This window comes from Equus asinus, chromosome 2 (assembly GCF_041296235.1).
Source record: "Equus asinus isolate D_3611 breed Donkey chromosome 2, EquAss-T2T_v2, whole genome shotgun sequence".
Classification (NCBI taxonomy): domain Eukaryota; kingdom Metazoa; phylum Chordata; class Mammalia; order Perissodactyla; family Equidae; genus Equus; species Equus asinus.
Genome location: NC_091791.1, coordinates 28,523,398 through 28,536,749, shown reverse-complemented (window position 1 = coordinate 28,536,749; position 13,352 = coordinate 28,523,398). Strand labels below are relative to the sequence as shown.

Here is a 13,352-nt window from a genome sequence, read left to right as displayed (position 1 = left end):
TTCTAATTATAAAAATAGGCTCATTATAAAAAAACTTAAAATACAAAAAAGTAAAAAGAAAGTAAATGGCAGCAGAAATCTACCACATAAGAAATAACTCTGAAGAAATAGTCAAATAACTATCATACTATTTTGTTTCCTTTTTTCACTCAACAATGTTAAAACATCTTTTGGAGTAAATAAATAGACACCTATATCATCCTTTTAATGGCTATGTAGTATTCTATTGGGTAAATATACCATAAAATGCTTAACCAGATCCCTATTAATGGATATTTGTATGTTCTTAATATAAGTCTTTATACATACACCTTGTGTACTTGTCTGGTTATTGCCTTAGGATAAATTCCTAGAAGTGGAATTTATGTGTCAAAAGGTTTTTACACCCTAATGTTCATTGCAGCATTATTTACAATAGCCAAGACATGGAAGCAACCTAAATGCCCATCAACTGATGATTGGATAAAGAAGATATGGTATATATACACAATGGAATACTACTCAGCCATAAAAATGGATAAAATAGTCCCATTCACAACAACATGGATGGACCTTGAGGGTATTATGTTAAGTGAAATAAGCCAGATGGAGAAAGACAATCTCTGTATGACTCCACTCATATGTGGAAGTTAAACATGTAGACAAAGAGAACAGATTAGTAGTTACCAGGGGAAAGGGAGGGGGGAGGGCACAAAGGGTGAAGTGGTGCATCTACAACGTGACTGACAAACAATAATGTACAAATGAAATTTCACAAGGTTGTAAACTATCATAATCTTAATAAAAAGTTAAAAAAAAGGGTTTTACATTTTTATTTTGATACCTACTGCCAAAATAATGCAATTTTAAAACTCTAACTTTTCCTCTCCTTATTCCTGGACCCATCCTTACCAGCCTGTAAAGAAGGATTTTCCTGGCCACAGACTTCTAACAAGTAGAAGAATCCTTTGAATAATCTGTATTTTTTGGTGCTAATTTTTTGTTTTTATTCTCAACCACAGCTCACCCTGGATACTAGTGAGATTCATACCGGCCGGGAAAGTAGAGTGCTTCAAACACATTAACCCATGTGTCTCTCTCTCTGCCAAATGTTACAAAGCTCACCCTCATGCCCAGCTGACCCTTCTCTTGGGTCATTTACCATAGGACCCCACTCCAATCACTTACTTGGTCTCCTCCCATTTAGGCCCAGGAGGAAAGAGGCCCAGGGTTGGCCAGGACAGCTAATGCTACAGCTGCAACAAGGCAGAAAATACAGCAGAAAGAGAAGCAGCCTGTAAGAGTAGAGTCCTCAGGAGAAAGAGAGACAGTGGTGACATGCTCTGAGCTAGACCCTCTCTGTCTCCCCTGAAGGCCATGGTGCAGCAAGTTCAGGGTGAGGAGCATGGGCTAAGCAATGGCTGAGTAAGTCTGGGCATTATCCTATAGGGAGACTGTGCTCTGGAGACTCCAGAGTTTTGACCAGGCACCACAGGACTGACCCTGGGGAAGACTCGAGCTAATCTCCCTTTCAAAATTCCCCAATCAACGAACAAGAGAGGGAGGGACACTGGCGGTGGCCACAGACAGAAAGGGGTACATTTCACTTCACCTTGCACATCTCAGCTTTTCCTTCCCTATCTGTTCAACCAGTGCGTGTCACATGTGCAACACAGACACACATGAACGAGGAGCAGCCCCACAGTTGCCCAGTGGCCTCTGCCAGTGGGGCATATTTATACTTGAAAAGCTCTTCCTCCACACTGCCTTCTGGCCTCTCTTTGTGTCTACCTGTCTAGCTCAGCTTAGAAACAAGACAGTTTAAACCTTCTCACCCAACCTCTTGCTATGCCAGCATAATGAAACTGGTGGCCATCCCCTGCCTACCCCCACTTCCAGCACCACTGGCGCATCCAGATGCAACATAAACATAAGAATCTCCAGCCTGGAAACAGAAAGCCACATCTCTTTAGATGGGGCAGATGAAGCATGGGAAATTGAGAGAGGAAAAAGGCCCGGGGGCCCCCATTCTGCTTCATCAAGCCTACCCACGGTGTAAGAGGATCAGAGAAGGCATAGACGAACGCCTTAGCTTTAGCACCTTCTCAGAGCAGACAAGCTCCTGCCTTTGAGATGCATGCTCTTTAGTCCCCACGACCAGCGTGCATGTTTTCTTAAGTGTACCAACTTTAGATGGGGCTGCTGTTTCAAGCCTGCTGTGAAAATCAAAATACTACATCATGACCACCATGGCCACTGTTCTAGAAGCTAGATTATGGCTTTGCTATTGGAAGGAGCAGAGGAGACAGCAGGGCAAGCTGAGCAGGGCCAGAGACAAGTCTGAACACAAGAACATGAAAAGGTGTGTGTGGGGAGGGGTTTCACAACAAATTATGATTTATAATTATTTTAATCTCCTAAAAGGTTCTCTCTTATTACTTGAAATTCTCTTTTGCAAATCAAGACCCTGCTAAAGATTTTGGATGTTATCACCTCCCAAAGGGCACCCCACCTGCCCCTCCTATACTTGTTGTGCCCCATTCATGTTTAAATTTGCATTGCAAACTATGAAAAAGGAAAGCTTTGGCAAAAAGCAATTTCCTGGGCCAGCAGCTCTCGGACTAATATTCTCTTTGCAATTACCATGGCTTCTACACGCACATACTCACCTCCCTCCTCCTGCTAGCCCCCCCCCCCCCCACTTGCCAGCACCTTCTATATGAGCCAAGCTTGTCTGACAGAGCACTACAGACTATGTCACAAACTACCCCCTATGAAAATGCCCTGGCCAGGAGGAGGAGCAAGAACCAGCTGGGAAAAGAGGCAAGGATCTTGAGTAGTCAAGTTAATGAGGCACCCCAGAGGCATAGGGGTTTCGTCTGTAGCACACAGGCACATAACGCTTATACAAGACAGAAAATAAAAGCCCTGCCCCCAAACGCTCATAATCTGAAACTTCAAGAGTCCTATTCAAGAAACTGCTAGAGAGGAACAGGATTAGCAGGTGTCCAATCCACACAGCCAGAGATCTTTTAGGATGGGTCTGGAGGAAGAGCCAAACACATTTGTTGGTTTGCTGGGGCATAAATGCATCCTTTATTGTCATCATATGTAAAAACTCTAGTCAGCACAGCAAAATTCAGAGTCAACGCGGACCTTTACGATTCAGAGCATCTTTACAGCCAGTTTCCCCTGTTAATGGTATCAACATATTCCACTGCTGGTGGAATACATGGATGTCTATTCTCTTTTTTGATGGTGTGAGGAAAATGTTCCAGCTCTTGGGTCCCAAGCTTCTAACCCCCAAAATGGAAATACTATATTAATAAAACTCAGACTCATCGATACAGGGAAACCGTCATGGGCAGCAGAATTTCTGTTCTTGGGTCTTAAGCCCATGACCAATTGGAGCCATGTGTGACTGTCCCAAACTCAGAGAAAGGAAGAAATACAACTAATACCATGGACTGCCACCTGGAGATCCCCAGACCAGGACTCTGGTAGATGAAAAGGTGGAGGAGGCGGGGGGCACCTTTTCAAAAAAATTGGTTTGAAATGAAAACAAGGAACTTAAGACTTGACTCCAAACTGAAATACTGAAATCTGCCCCAAATGGCCTGAGAGCCACCTAATTGCAGGAGGATAGGGTGATCCTTCCACCTGCGACATGACCCCCCACCCAGTACACAAACATACATTATGCTACTGATCCAGCCACACCCCCACCATTGCCTTTTTCACTCAGGCCCAGTACCAACCCCACCCCACTTCCCAGTTTACTTCCAAGAGTAAACTCCATTGGCTCAAGAAACTAAGAGCACAGATGTTTCATGAAGACCCCTCTTTTGACTGATCTGAGTGTTACAGCTAACAGGTGGGGAGATCTTCCTAAATATATGAGTATTATCATGACAGGGCCGCTGGAACGGATCAGCGCCATAAGTCAGACAGGGCTAGGAGTTTCCGCCCAACCATCAGGTTCCTCTTTAGCCTTGACAGATCAAACTCAAGCCGAAACAGGCTACAGAGATCAGTTCAGTCTCCGAGCCAAAGGTCTTCACAGTGAGGGACCAAAGCTGCGCTGGCTGGGCCTCTGACGGCCCGTGTCCCAGATTAATCACCACCAGGCGGGGCCTGGACACCAGCCTGCAATCTGAGCCCAGCAGCACCTGCACAGGGGTCACCCTGGCACCTCCCTCACTCCCCTTGGGCAGGACTCCAGGGCATGAGGGTGTCCACCTGTTGACTGGTTACCTGGAACAGGCGGGCAGGACATTCAGCCGTCTTCAGTCTTGCAGATAAGTCAGGGATAGTTCGAGTGGATTAGTGAAGGATGGAGGAAAGAGGAGGTGACTCGAGCAGTGAAGTCAAGGCTCCAAGAGAAAGCAAATTCTCAGCGTCTGAACATAAAGAGGGAATGGCTCCAATGCCCCTCTCATCACTGTCTAGAGAGGAAATCAGGTGCCCGCAGTGAGTGAATAAGCCTTCAAAGCTTATGAACTAGGAAGATGTTTTGTGAACGTTTGGTACACATTCTCATCACCAACAGATCAACAAGATGGTGATGGGAAGGACAGAGACCATGTCTTTTCAAAACACCCCCAAATGCTGCCAGATACACCAGCATAAAAGGAAGCTTAGAAACAATTTCACTCGGTGAGGGCGTAGGAGAGCTTCCTCTGAATGCCAAGACCTCAGAGAACAGTCTCCTCAAGTGATCTCTTTAATCAGTAAGCTTTTTCAAACACACATACACCCAGAGCTAGCAACTAAGTACGGTGTGTGTACACATATCTGTCTACACTAGAATGCAATTTTTAGGACCAAAGGAACCTATTATAAATTCTTCTCAGATGGTAATCTCTTTTATATTGTTGCTTCTCTAAGTCTGAGCAGAGTAGGAGGAAGTATTCTTGAGGCTCAAAAAAAAAAAAAAAAAATGTTAAAAGGAGGAAGATAAGCATGATGAAGGTCTGTATCTTAGAAAGATCAGTCCCAGGCCCTAACCTGTGATATAAGGAGAAACCACTCAGATGGAAGCACCCTTTCCCACCTGCCCCACAGCCCCAGGGAAGGAAGGACGGGGAGGGGTCAGAGTCAGATTGAAATGTGTGTTCCTTGAAAGAGCAGAGAAAAGCACAGGTCAGATGAGAGGAGAAAGAGCTCCTACACAGCACCTTCATTTGAGGAGGAACACCCACATCCTGACTGTTACACCTTGTACCTCCAGAGCTCCATCTCCAGGAATTCCCTTTGAACTCTGGCTGCAACCCAGAGTTAGGATAGAGCAGTGGCTACAATTACACACTTGCTTGGGAAGGAGGAGTTGGGGGGGGGGCTGCATGTGACAGGCCATGAAAGGTCCCTGCCTATAAAACAGACTGGAAAACAAACCCTTAATTTAAATGTTAATGAAAGTGCTGTGGAGACATCAGAGGCTTCCCGGCTGCTCAGAGAACAGCTACACCAACCACAGAATTTATGGCTCCCCTTCACCCTCCCACCTCCTTCTCTGCCTCATCACCCACTGAAGTTTAAAGAGTAGAAAAAAAAAAAAAACCAACTAATTTTAACATTAACTCCATGCTTCCACCTTAGGATGTGATTGCTAAATTATCTGTCGGCAGAACAGTGATCAAAGGTGGAAAAACACAGGCACATTGCACACACAACCCAGAAAAGTCAGCCACAGCTAAGGCAGGAAAATTACCTTCTCTCTTCCTAATGCGGAAGAGTAGAAGAAAGCGGTGCAGGTGGGGACTGGAGCCAGAAGGTGCAGGCAGCAGGAAGAAGAGGAGGAAGACTCTTATCCCTCCAATGAGCTCTGTTCCCCACCTGAGAACTTTGCACACCGTATTACCCACTTGACTTGTCTGTCTCTCCATCAGACTATGCTGTCTAGCTCACTGTTGTTTCCCTAGGATCTAGCACACAGTAATGCTTAAGAAGTATCTGGAGAGGGAGACTGGAGGCAGGGGGAGGGTGGAGGAGAGAAAGAGAGAGACAGAGACAGAGACAGAGATGGAGAAAGAATTTAAACACTGAGACTGATGGATGGAAATGTATCCGTGTTAGCAGGCGCAGGGTCTTCATGCACGGATTCTGTATCCACAGTATCCTGCCTTCGGCAGTAGCTTCTGTTTCTATTGGTAGTGTTTTATTTAAGTCAGCTCTTGAAAACTGAGCCAACCTTGTTGGCCAGGGAAGGAGTCGCTCCCACAAATGGGTTCTAGGCCAGCCAGGGCTGGTTGGGTTGCTGGTCTCAGGCCAAAAGCTCAGCACATGAGCCTCCCTGTGCCCAACATGCCCTGGGTAGTGGCAGAAATCCAGGGTCTTGAGGAAGTGAAACCCACCCCTGTGGCATTTCATCCTTGCTACTGATGGATACGCCTGCCCGAGAGGCTTGGCTTAGCAGAGGCTATGAACTCTAGGGTGGCAGGCACTGCCCTGAGATTCAGCAGGACCAGACTCCAATTCAGTTGTATCCCTACACTGATCCCTTTCCAATTTTAGGTCATTTTAGGCTGGACCACGGGCCCACCTAGCATCACTCAGAGCTTCCTTCTTTCTCCAGACATCATGCCACCCCTTCTAGCCATGCCAGCCGCTGGCCCTTCCCTGGTGTCTTTTTGCTTCTGACTTTCTCATCCAGGGGTACCACATGCAGGAGGCTCCCTCCTGTGTGTTCTGTAGTCTGACAAAGGGGGACACCGAGCCACTCTTTGCCTAGGGAAGGTCTCCTTTACCCTGGGAAGGGAGAACAGACAGATCTTCATGGCCACAGGCCAAGCCATCAGGAGGACCAGCTACAATATGAAGCACAACAAAGTCATCCACTAGAGTCTTCCTTCAGGTTATCAAGGTTAGGGATCTCCTTGAAGACCCAGCTCTCCATCACCAACCAGAAAAAGCAAAACTCAGAGGCACAACCTTTACTTTTGAATCGTCTTCCCCTAAAAGCACTAAGTTATAAAGCCCAGGGCCAAAGGATTGCTGAACCACTGGGAACCAAAAGAATCCAAACTGAAAGCTGGCTGCCTCTTTTTCCAATCTTTCAAACCCCTCTGTCAGAGAAAACTCCAGATGCAATTACCTTTCACTAAAGAAAGGTGTATTTCAACAGGCTGGTGAATATGTGTCTGCCACACACACAACACACAGTAAACTCTGTAGCCACTGGGAACAAACACTCTGCTCTCCCCAGAAACCCACCCCCTCACCAAACAGTACACAGTGATTGCTTTCCTTCCAGACTCTCCCTCACCTCTGGGAGAAATGAAGCAAGAAGGGACAGCTCCTCCATCAAAACCCCCCAGAGGCCACGACTCACTTTACAAATTTGAATCGGTACATTTCATGTAGACTTGGACTAATCCTCCCAAAAACAAACAGGCCACCACAGTGAGCAAAGTTACACAAAATTATATTGTATATTTAATAACACAGCTAAGTCAAGTTTCTACACCTATACCACTCATACATTTTCCTAATGACAGAAACAAGAAAGAAGGGATTAAAACCCAAGTGCGTTGGGAAGCCTTCCTGACCACACTCACTCGCACGACAGCAAGTGTTGTTCGGAGACGGGGAAAGGATTCTGCTGAGCACCTCCTTTTTCTCAGAGGGCCATAAATATGGTGTCTGCAAAGGAGGAGCTGTGGGCTCCTGTCTCTTCCCCTCCCAGGTAAACAGGGCAAGTGGGTCTATAGATTCATTTCACCACCAGGGCCCCCTGCACTCACTCTCCTGGAATGGTACAAGCATTCACAGCTACCTGGGTGAGCCTAGGTCTCGATTACATACTGCCTTCCCCCACCGCGCTCAATCAACTCGCCTCCAGGAAGAGAGAACAGAGACTTTCAAGGGCCGCAGCTACTGTCCAAGATGCTGGTGGATGAAGACACAGCAATGACGCAGAGGCCTGCCTCATGGCCCTCCCTCAGTATACAGGACATGGTAATAGGATAGAGACCTGAGCACACACTGCTGCCTCTTCTGCTCCATCCCACATGCGCCCTGCATCGATCTTCCCTGAGCTTCAACTTCTCCCTCTGCCAGGAGGGGAATGGCACTCCCTCTTCCCCCTCAACCAGAGACAGCCTGGTTTGAGGCACTTGGTGTCAACCATTACAGCTATATACCCATCTCATGCCCACACGTGAATAAGATCCTCGGGGAAGCTTCCACACAGCAGAGTTCAGTCAACACAAAAGGAGTGAGAAGAAAAGGAAGTGAGAAAGGAAGAGATGGAAAGTAGGAGAGATTGGAAAAGAGTCTTTAACAGTTCTGCATTTCCTCACTCTTGAGTATTTACTAACTTTATTTAGCTGGAAATAATTTTTAAATGGGAATAAAACATTGCACATTTTAAAAACTCTGCTTCTCTGTGTTGCTCATAGAAAAGTGCTCAGAATTCAATGTGACCTTGGGAGGTTGCATCTCTGAGACCAGTATTTCTGAAGGTATTTCAGCTCCACATTTACACCCAGACATGTCCCTTACATCCTAGGCATACCTCCAGCATCTCACTCCTGTTCGTCTCAATCCATCCTTCCTTCACTCATCAAACAGCTCCAGGCTGGGCCTCCTCTAGAGGAGCTGGGCTGCATCCATAAGTCATGAATCTTAGAAACAGGATTACTGGAGTCGGGGCAAGAAGATGGGTAGGAGGGCACACCGGAGGGAGAGGAGAAGGTCCCTGCCTGCCACCCTCCTGTGGAGACTACTAGTTTTCCTTCTGTGTTTTCTGAGTACCTAACACAGCTCTAAGCACATAACTGGTATTAAATATCACCCTCCACGACTGTTTATGAATCAGGAACTCAAGGTCAGGGAAGGAAGGAAAGGCGACATTTGGACACAGGACAGGATACCTGCTTTCTCCCAGTCATGAGCACCTCAAATTAAGCCTCAGGCTTAAGGTTCCATGTTTCATACTACGTGTTTCAGTACACACATAAGAAGGCATCAAAGATAAATACAATGAATAGTTCTGACAAATTATTTGAAATAGAAGAAAGGGGTTAATCGAGAAAAAGGATGTGCTAGGTCTCCTAACTGTCCCGGTTCCTTCTAACTATAGGAAGAAGCAGTGAAGGGGGTGAGAGGTCGTCGGGTAAACCAGACGACTGCCCTAGAGCTGCTGCCCACTTCTCCTCATGTCCTACATGGTCACATCACAGTAGTGACACTGACAAACACACCCAACAGAAAAGGTGGCAGGGAGGGAAACAGAAGGCAGTGACCATGGGCAACAACACTACAGGGGGAAAAAGAGAGGAAAGAGAGATTGCTGCTAAGTGCCCACCTCCATAAGACTGCAAAAGAGCATGTAATGACACGAGGGCTGGGACAAGCCCCGGGCAAGGGTGGAGATGTGAGAGCAGCTAAAGCCACTAAATAAAGGCCACACCAGAGACAGAAATTCTGGTTGACATATATCATAGTCCTTTTAGCTTTGCAGAGTATTTTCTTATTCATTGTTTCAGGTCATCTTCACAATAATCTAGCAAGGTCTATAAAGGAAATAGTATTCCCCTTTAAGATATGAGGAAATGAGGCTCAGAGAAAGGAATGACCTCCGTGAGGCCGCCCTGCTGGTTGGTGGCAAAGCAGAACTCCAGTTTCCACGACAGACCCTGGAGGCTGCAGGCAGTGTCTCCCCAGATTGGGAAAATGGATAAGTTTATTGAAAGTTTTCAATTCATGGATACAGCGAAAAGAAATAGATCTAACAATAAGATGAAAAGACCCCCATCCCAGTATATTCTTTGGTTCAGAGAAAAAGGGGCAGAGGTAAACCCTAGCATATACCCCAGTCTTCTGGTCATCTAGTGTAAAGACAGGATCCCAGATGCAAACTATTTTTTAAAAGAATCCAACACTCCATCTGCGGAGTTGGGAGAAAGATCATCTCAAATAACTGTGGGTCAGGAGCTGAACAGCCAGCCAACAGTGAGCGAAAGAATCACCCAGGGTGAAGACAGAGCACCAAGAGGACAAGAAGACTCTGAAGGAGAATGCGAAGAAAACACTAGCCCCAGGTCTTCACCAAAGACCAGGCACATCAAGGACTGAGCAGAGGGTCTGGCACAGAGCAAATGACTAACAATGTTAGCTGCTGGTAGTAGTAGCAGTCATAGAGTAGTACTAGTAACAAGAAAGCTAGGTCCTCCTTCAAAGCCAGTTTCCAACTTGTGGCCCAAAAAACCCCTGTTTATTGTGCTGTAAAACGCTTCCTAACAATGAGGGCAGACTCTTCCTCAACCACTCTCACTGACAGCATCTTCAACAGTTGCCACGCTCTAGTCTGTTAACAGGTCACCTAACACGTTCCAGAGGAGGTGGCTGGGGTACAGGAATAGGGGCGTGGGGTGCTGGGAGAGCCTGTCTGTGTTCTTTGGCTTAAATCCATATGCAGGAAGCACAAGGACCATCTTCAGCCCTGAAAAGCTTCCTGCTACTCCCAACCCCACCCCAGTCCGGGCTTGTCTCCTAAAGCCAGCAGAAGTCCACAGGTAACCACTAAGACAAAGTCACCAGCCCACCTGTCACCTCCTCCAGGCTGTCCCACCTTCCTTCAATCCTTAACACATATCTAGCCCACAGACCCCCAAGCCTGTCTACCTGGCTTTACAAGAGACAGCATTAGGAAGAAACTGAGGAGGGGACAAAGCCCTGTGGCTCCATCATCTACCCTCTGCTCCCACACACTTAGGCTTTTCTACTCCCTGCTAGTCTTTCCTTTCCTCTTTCCGAGGATTGCTAGAATGATTTGTTCTGAACAGCGACAGGTTTATAGGTTAGCCGACACCTCCGCTCTGTGGAATTTTAATTAACTTCTCCCGTCGTCAATATGCTAAGGAACGGGGTCTCCATTCTCTGGGGTCAGCAATGTGTTTCAGGTCCTGCTATATCAGCCGTCAAATTGAAGAATTAATGACGTGGCTAATCGGCTCTAATTCTTTACGAAGAAAAAAATTTGAAAGGGAGTTGTGGAACAGGGCAGGAGGAGGGGTGCAGGCTCCATGGGGTGAGGAGAAGGAGGGGGAAGGGGGTGGAGTAAAGTGGGGGATCAACTCTCTCATAAAACCAGCGACTGACTTCAACCCATTGTTGGAGGATGGCAGCCCTAGTCTTCCCATTGATCGTTTGGGAGGGGAGTACAGGGTGAAGGAAGTGGGGGAAGACCCTAGGTAAACACGCTGACAGAGCAGGTGCAGGAGAGGGCTGAGGAGGAGAGGCTCTGCCTTGGTTCAAGAGACCCTAGAAAGCAGAAGTCAGAATGCAAAGCTCACTCATTCATAGGTAAAACTAGAGAAATACCAGTCAGGCCAAAGGGGAGGGTAAAGCCACCACCAAAAACTGGCACTTCTGCTACAATTGTCAATGAATCTACTCCACATACACGCCTTTGGATGAGGGCCCAAGTGGACATGGGCCCCAAGTCTCTCCTGATGACTCAACTCTGTATGGGATACTCCAGAAGACATTTTCCAAGGGGAACAAACCACAGATGTGAGTTGTGAGAGCAGGTTGGCTGATGTCGTCACCTCCCGGGGCTGCGAGGCCTCTGCTTTGGGAGCAATCCCAGAGGGCATCTGCTCCAAAAGGGACACTCTTGTAACAGCTGGACTCAGTTACATTCTAACATAATATCTTTTCCTTCACATTTCTGGGGTTAGATGCTCAGGAAGTTAGCCCCTAGAAAGTTATCTCAACCCCACACATATATGAAGTGAGCCACAGACCTCAAGTCTCTAGACAATTTCCAAAATCTCCAGGAGAGTGGCTCAAAACAACCTAGAACACACAGGTGGAAGATTTTCTAGCCCATGTAAGCTCGTAAAATAAAAGCATTATTATACGGGACAAATCCATATCCAAAAACATCTCCCTTACCTGAGCAATGGGCTGATAGCAATGGACCAGACTCGGTCTTCAGTCTGGATGGTGTGTAAACACTGCCCCAGCCGGCCTGAGGCCAAAGGCCATACCTGGAAACAGGAGAGGAGATGCTCTCGTTGGCATTGCCTGGGATTGGTATGGGGAGGAGAAAGATGTACTCAGTGGCGTGACTGTCCCTAGGAGGGGTGAGGGGTGGGGAAATGGAGAATCCTTTCCGTCTTGTATACACAGAGCTCAGGGCATCAGCAGAGGGGCCCTCTCTAGCTTCTGGATTGCCTACCACCCAAATAGACCCTGGCTCCCAGTCCTAACCACCACCCTCTTTTACTTCCACCTGACAGCCCTTACTTACTAGCCAATTTTGTTTTTTTCCAAAGATTGGCCCTGAGCTAACATCTGTTGCCAATCTTTTTTTCTTCTTCTTCTCCCCAGAGCCCCCCAGTACACGGTTGCATATTCTAGTTGAGGGTCCTTCTAGTTCTACTGTGTGAGACGCCGCCTCAGGATGGCTTGATAAGCGGTGCTAGGTCCACACCCAGGATCTGAACCAGCGAAACCCTGGGCCACCGAAGCGGAGCACACAAACTTAACCACTCAGCCACGGGGCCAGCCTCAACTTACTAGGCAATTTTATGCCAGGGAATCAGAAGTTCCACATTCTCCAGCTGAGACTTGACTGAGTGGAGTGGGTACATGGGGCTTGCTTCTCTCTGCAACCTCCCCATGTTTGTGGATTTTCTTTTTTTCCTTTCTCTCACCAAGATTTTACTTTGGTGAGGTGGGGAAAGGAAGGAAAGATCAAGGCACAGTATGAGAGGACAGAGATAGAATTAGAGTAGAATTAGAGGAGTAAAAAAGAAGATTCAAGAGAAGGAAAGAATGGAAGAAGAAGAGAGACTTCAAAGTAGGAAGGTGGTATGTTGTTGTTTGTTTGTTGATAATGCCCAGAATCCAATGCTATTCATGTCAGCAGGGAATTTAGCACCTAGTGTCACCAAAAGTAGCAGAAAAGCTTAACTCTTTTAAGCTTCCATATCTCCTACAGGTTAAAAATATTGCTTGGAGCACATTATCTGGTCCCTATCAGTCAGGAATGTACATTAGCAGCCACTCTGGGCTTAACTCTAATCAACACTCACAGAGCCCTCTCAGCAGTCAGTGCATTTAGAAATCTCCCATTAAGCACAAGGCCCCCCTCACCTTACCCTACCCTAGATGACACACACAGGGAAATAAGCCTCTAACCAAACAGAAAGGAAATCTCAAACATACAGGGCTGTGCCCAGACAACAGCCAAGGAGGGATCCTGAGGCAGCCAGATGTATCAGCGACCTCTCAAGGTCCCTGCAGTGCTATAAGGGGAACACACAAAAGTCAGTCAGGACCTTAGATGGAAGAACTTTCAGGAAACACTCCTTGGGTTTAAGGAGTATGTGACGGAGCGGGGGTAGTCCTGCCTTCTTAGG

The 13,352-nt window shown here is 46.9% G+C and overlaps 1 protein-coding gene across 5 annotated transcripts in view; it reads right to left on the bottom strand.

Annotated features, from left to right (window-relative positions):
• The window catches only part of FBXW4 (F-box and WD repeat domain containing 4), a 78,272-nt gene that overhangs the window by 39,855 nt on the left and 25,065 nt on the right, over nt 1-13,352 (bottom strand). For 4 of the 5 annotated variants that reach the window (XR_011494273.1, XM_044752272.2, XM_044752266.2 and 1 more), the window contains exon 5: nt 11,881-11,975. The exons of the other annotated variant lie outside the window; for it this stretch is intronic. Coding sequence is in view for 3 of the 4 variants with exons in the window: in XM_044752272.2 (XP_044608207.2) it covers nt 11,881-11,975 (95 nt within the window). In the remaining variant the exon portion in view is untranslated. The remainder of the gene's footprint in view (nt 1-11,880; nt 11,976-13,352) is intronic. 5 annotated transcript variants of the gene reach the window in all.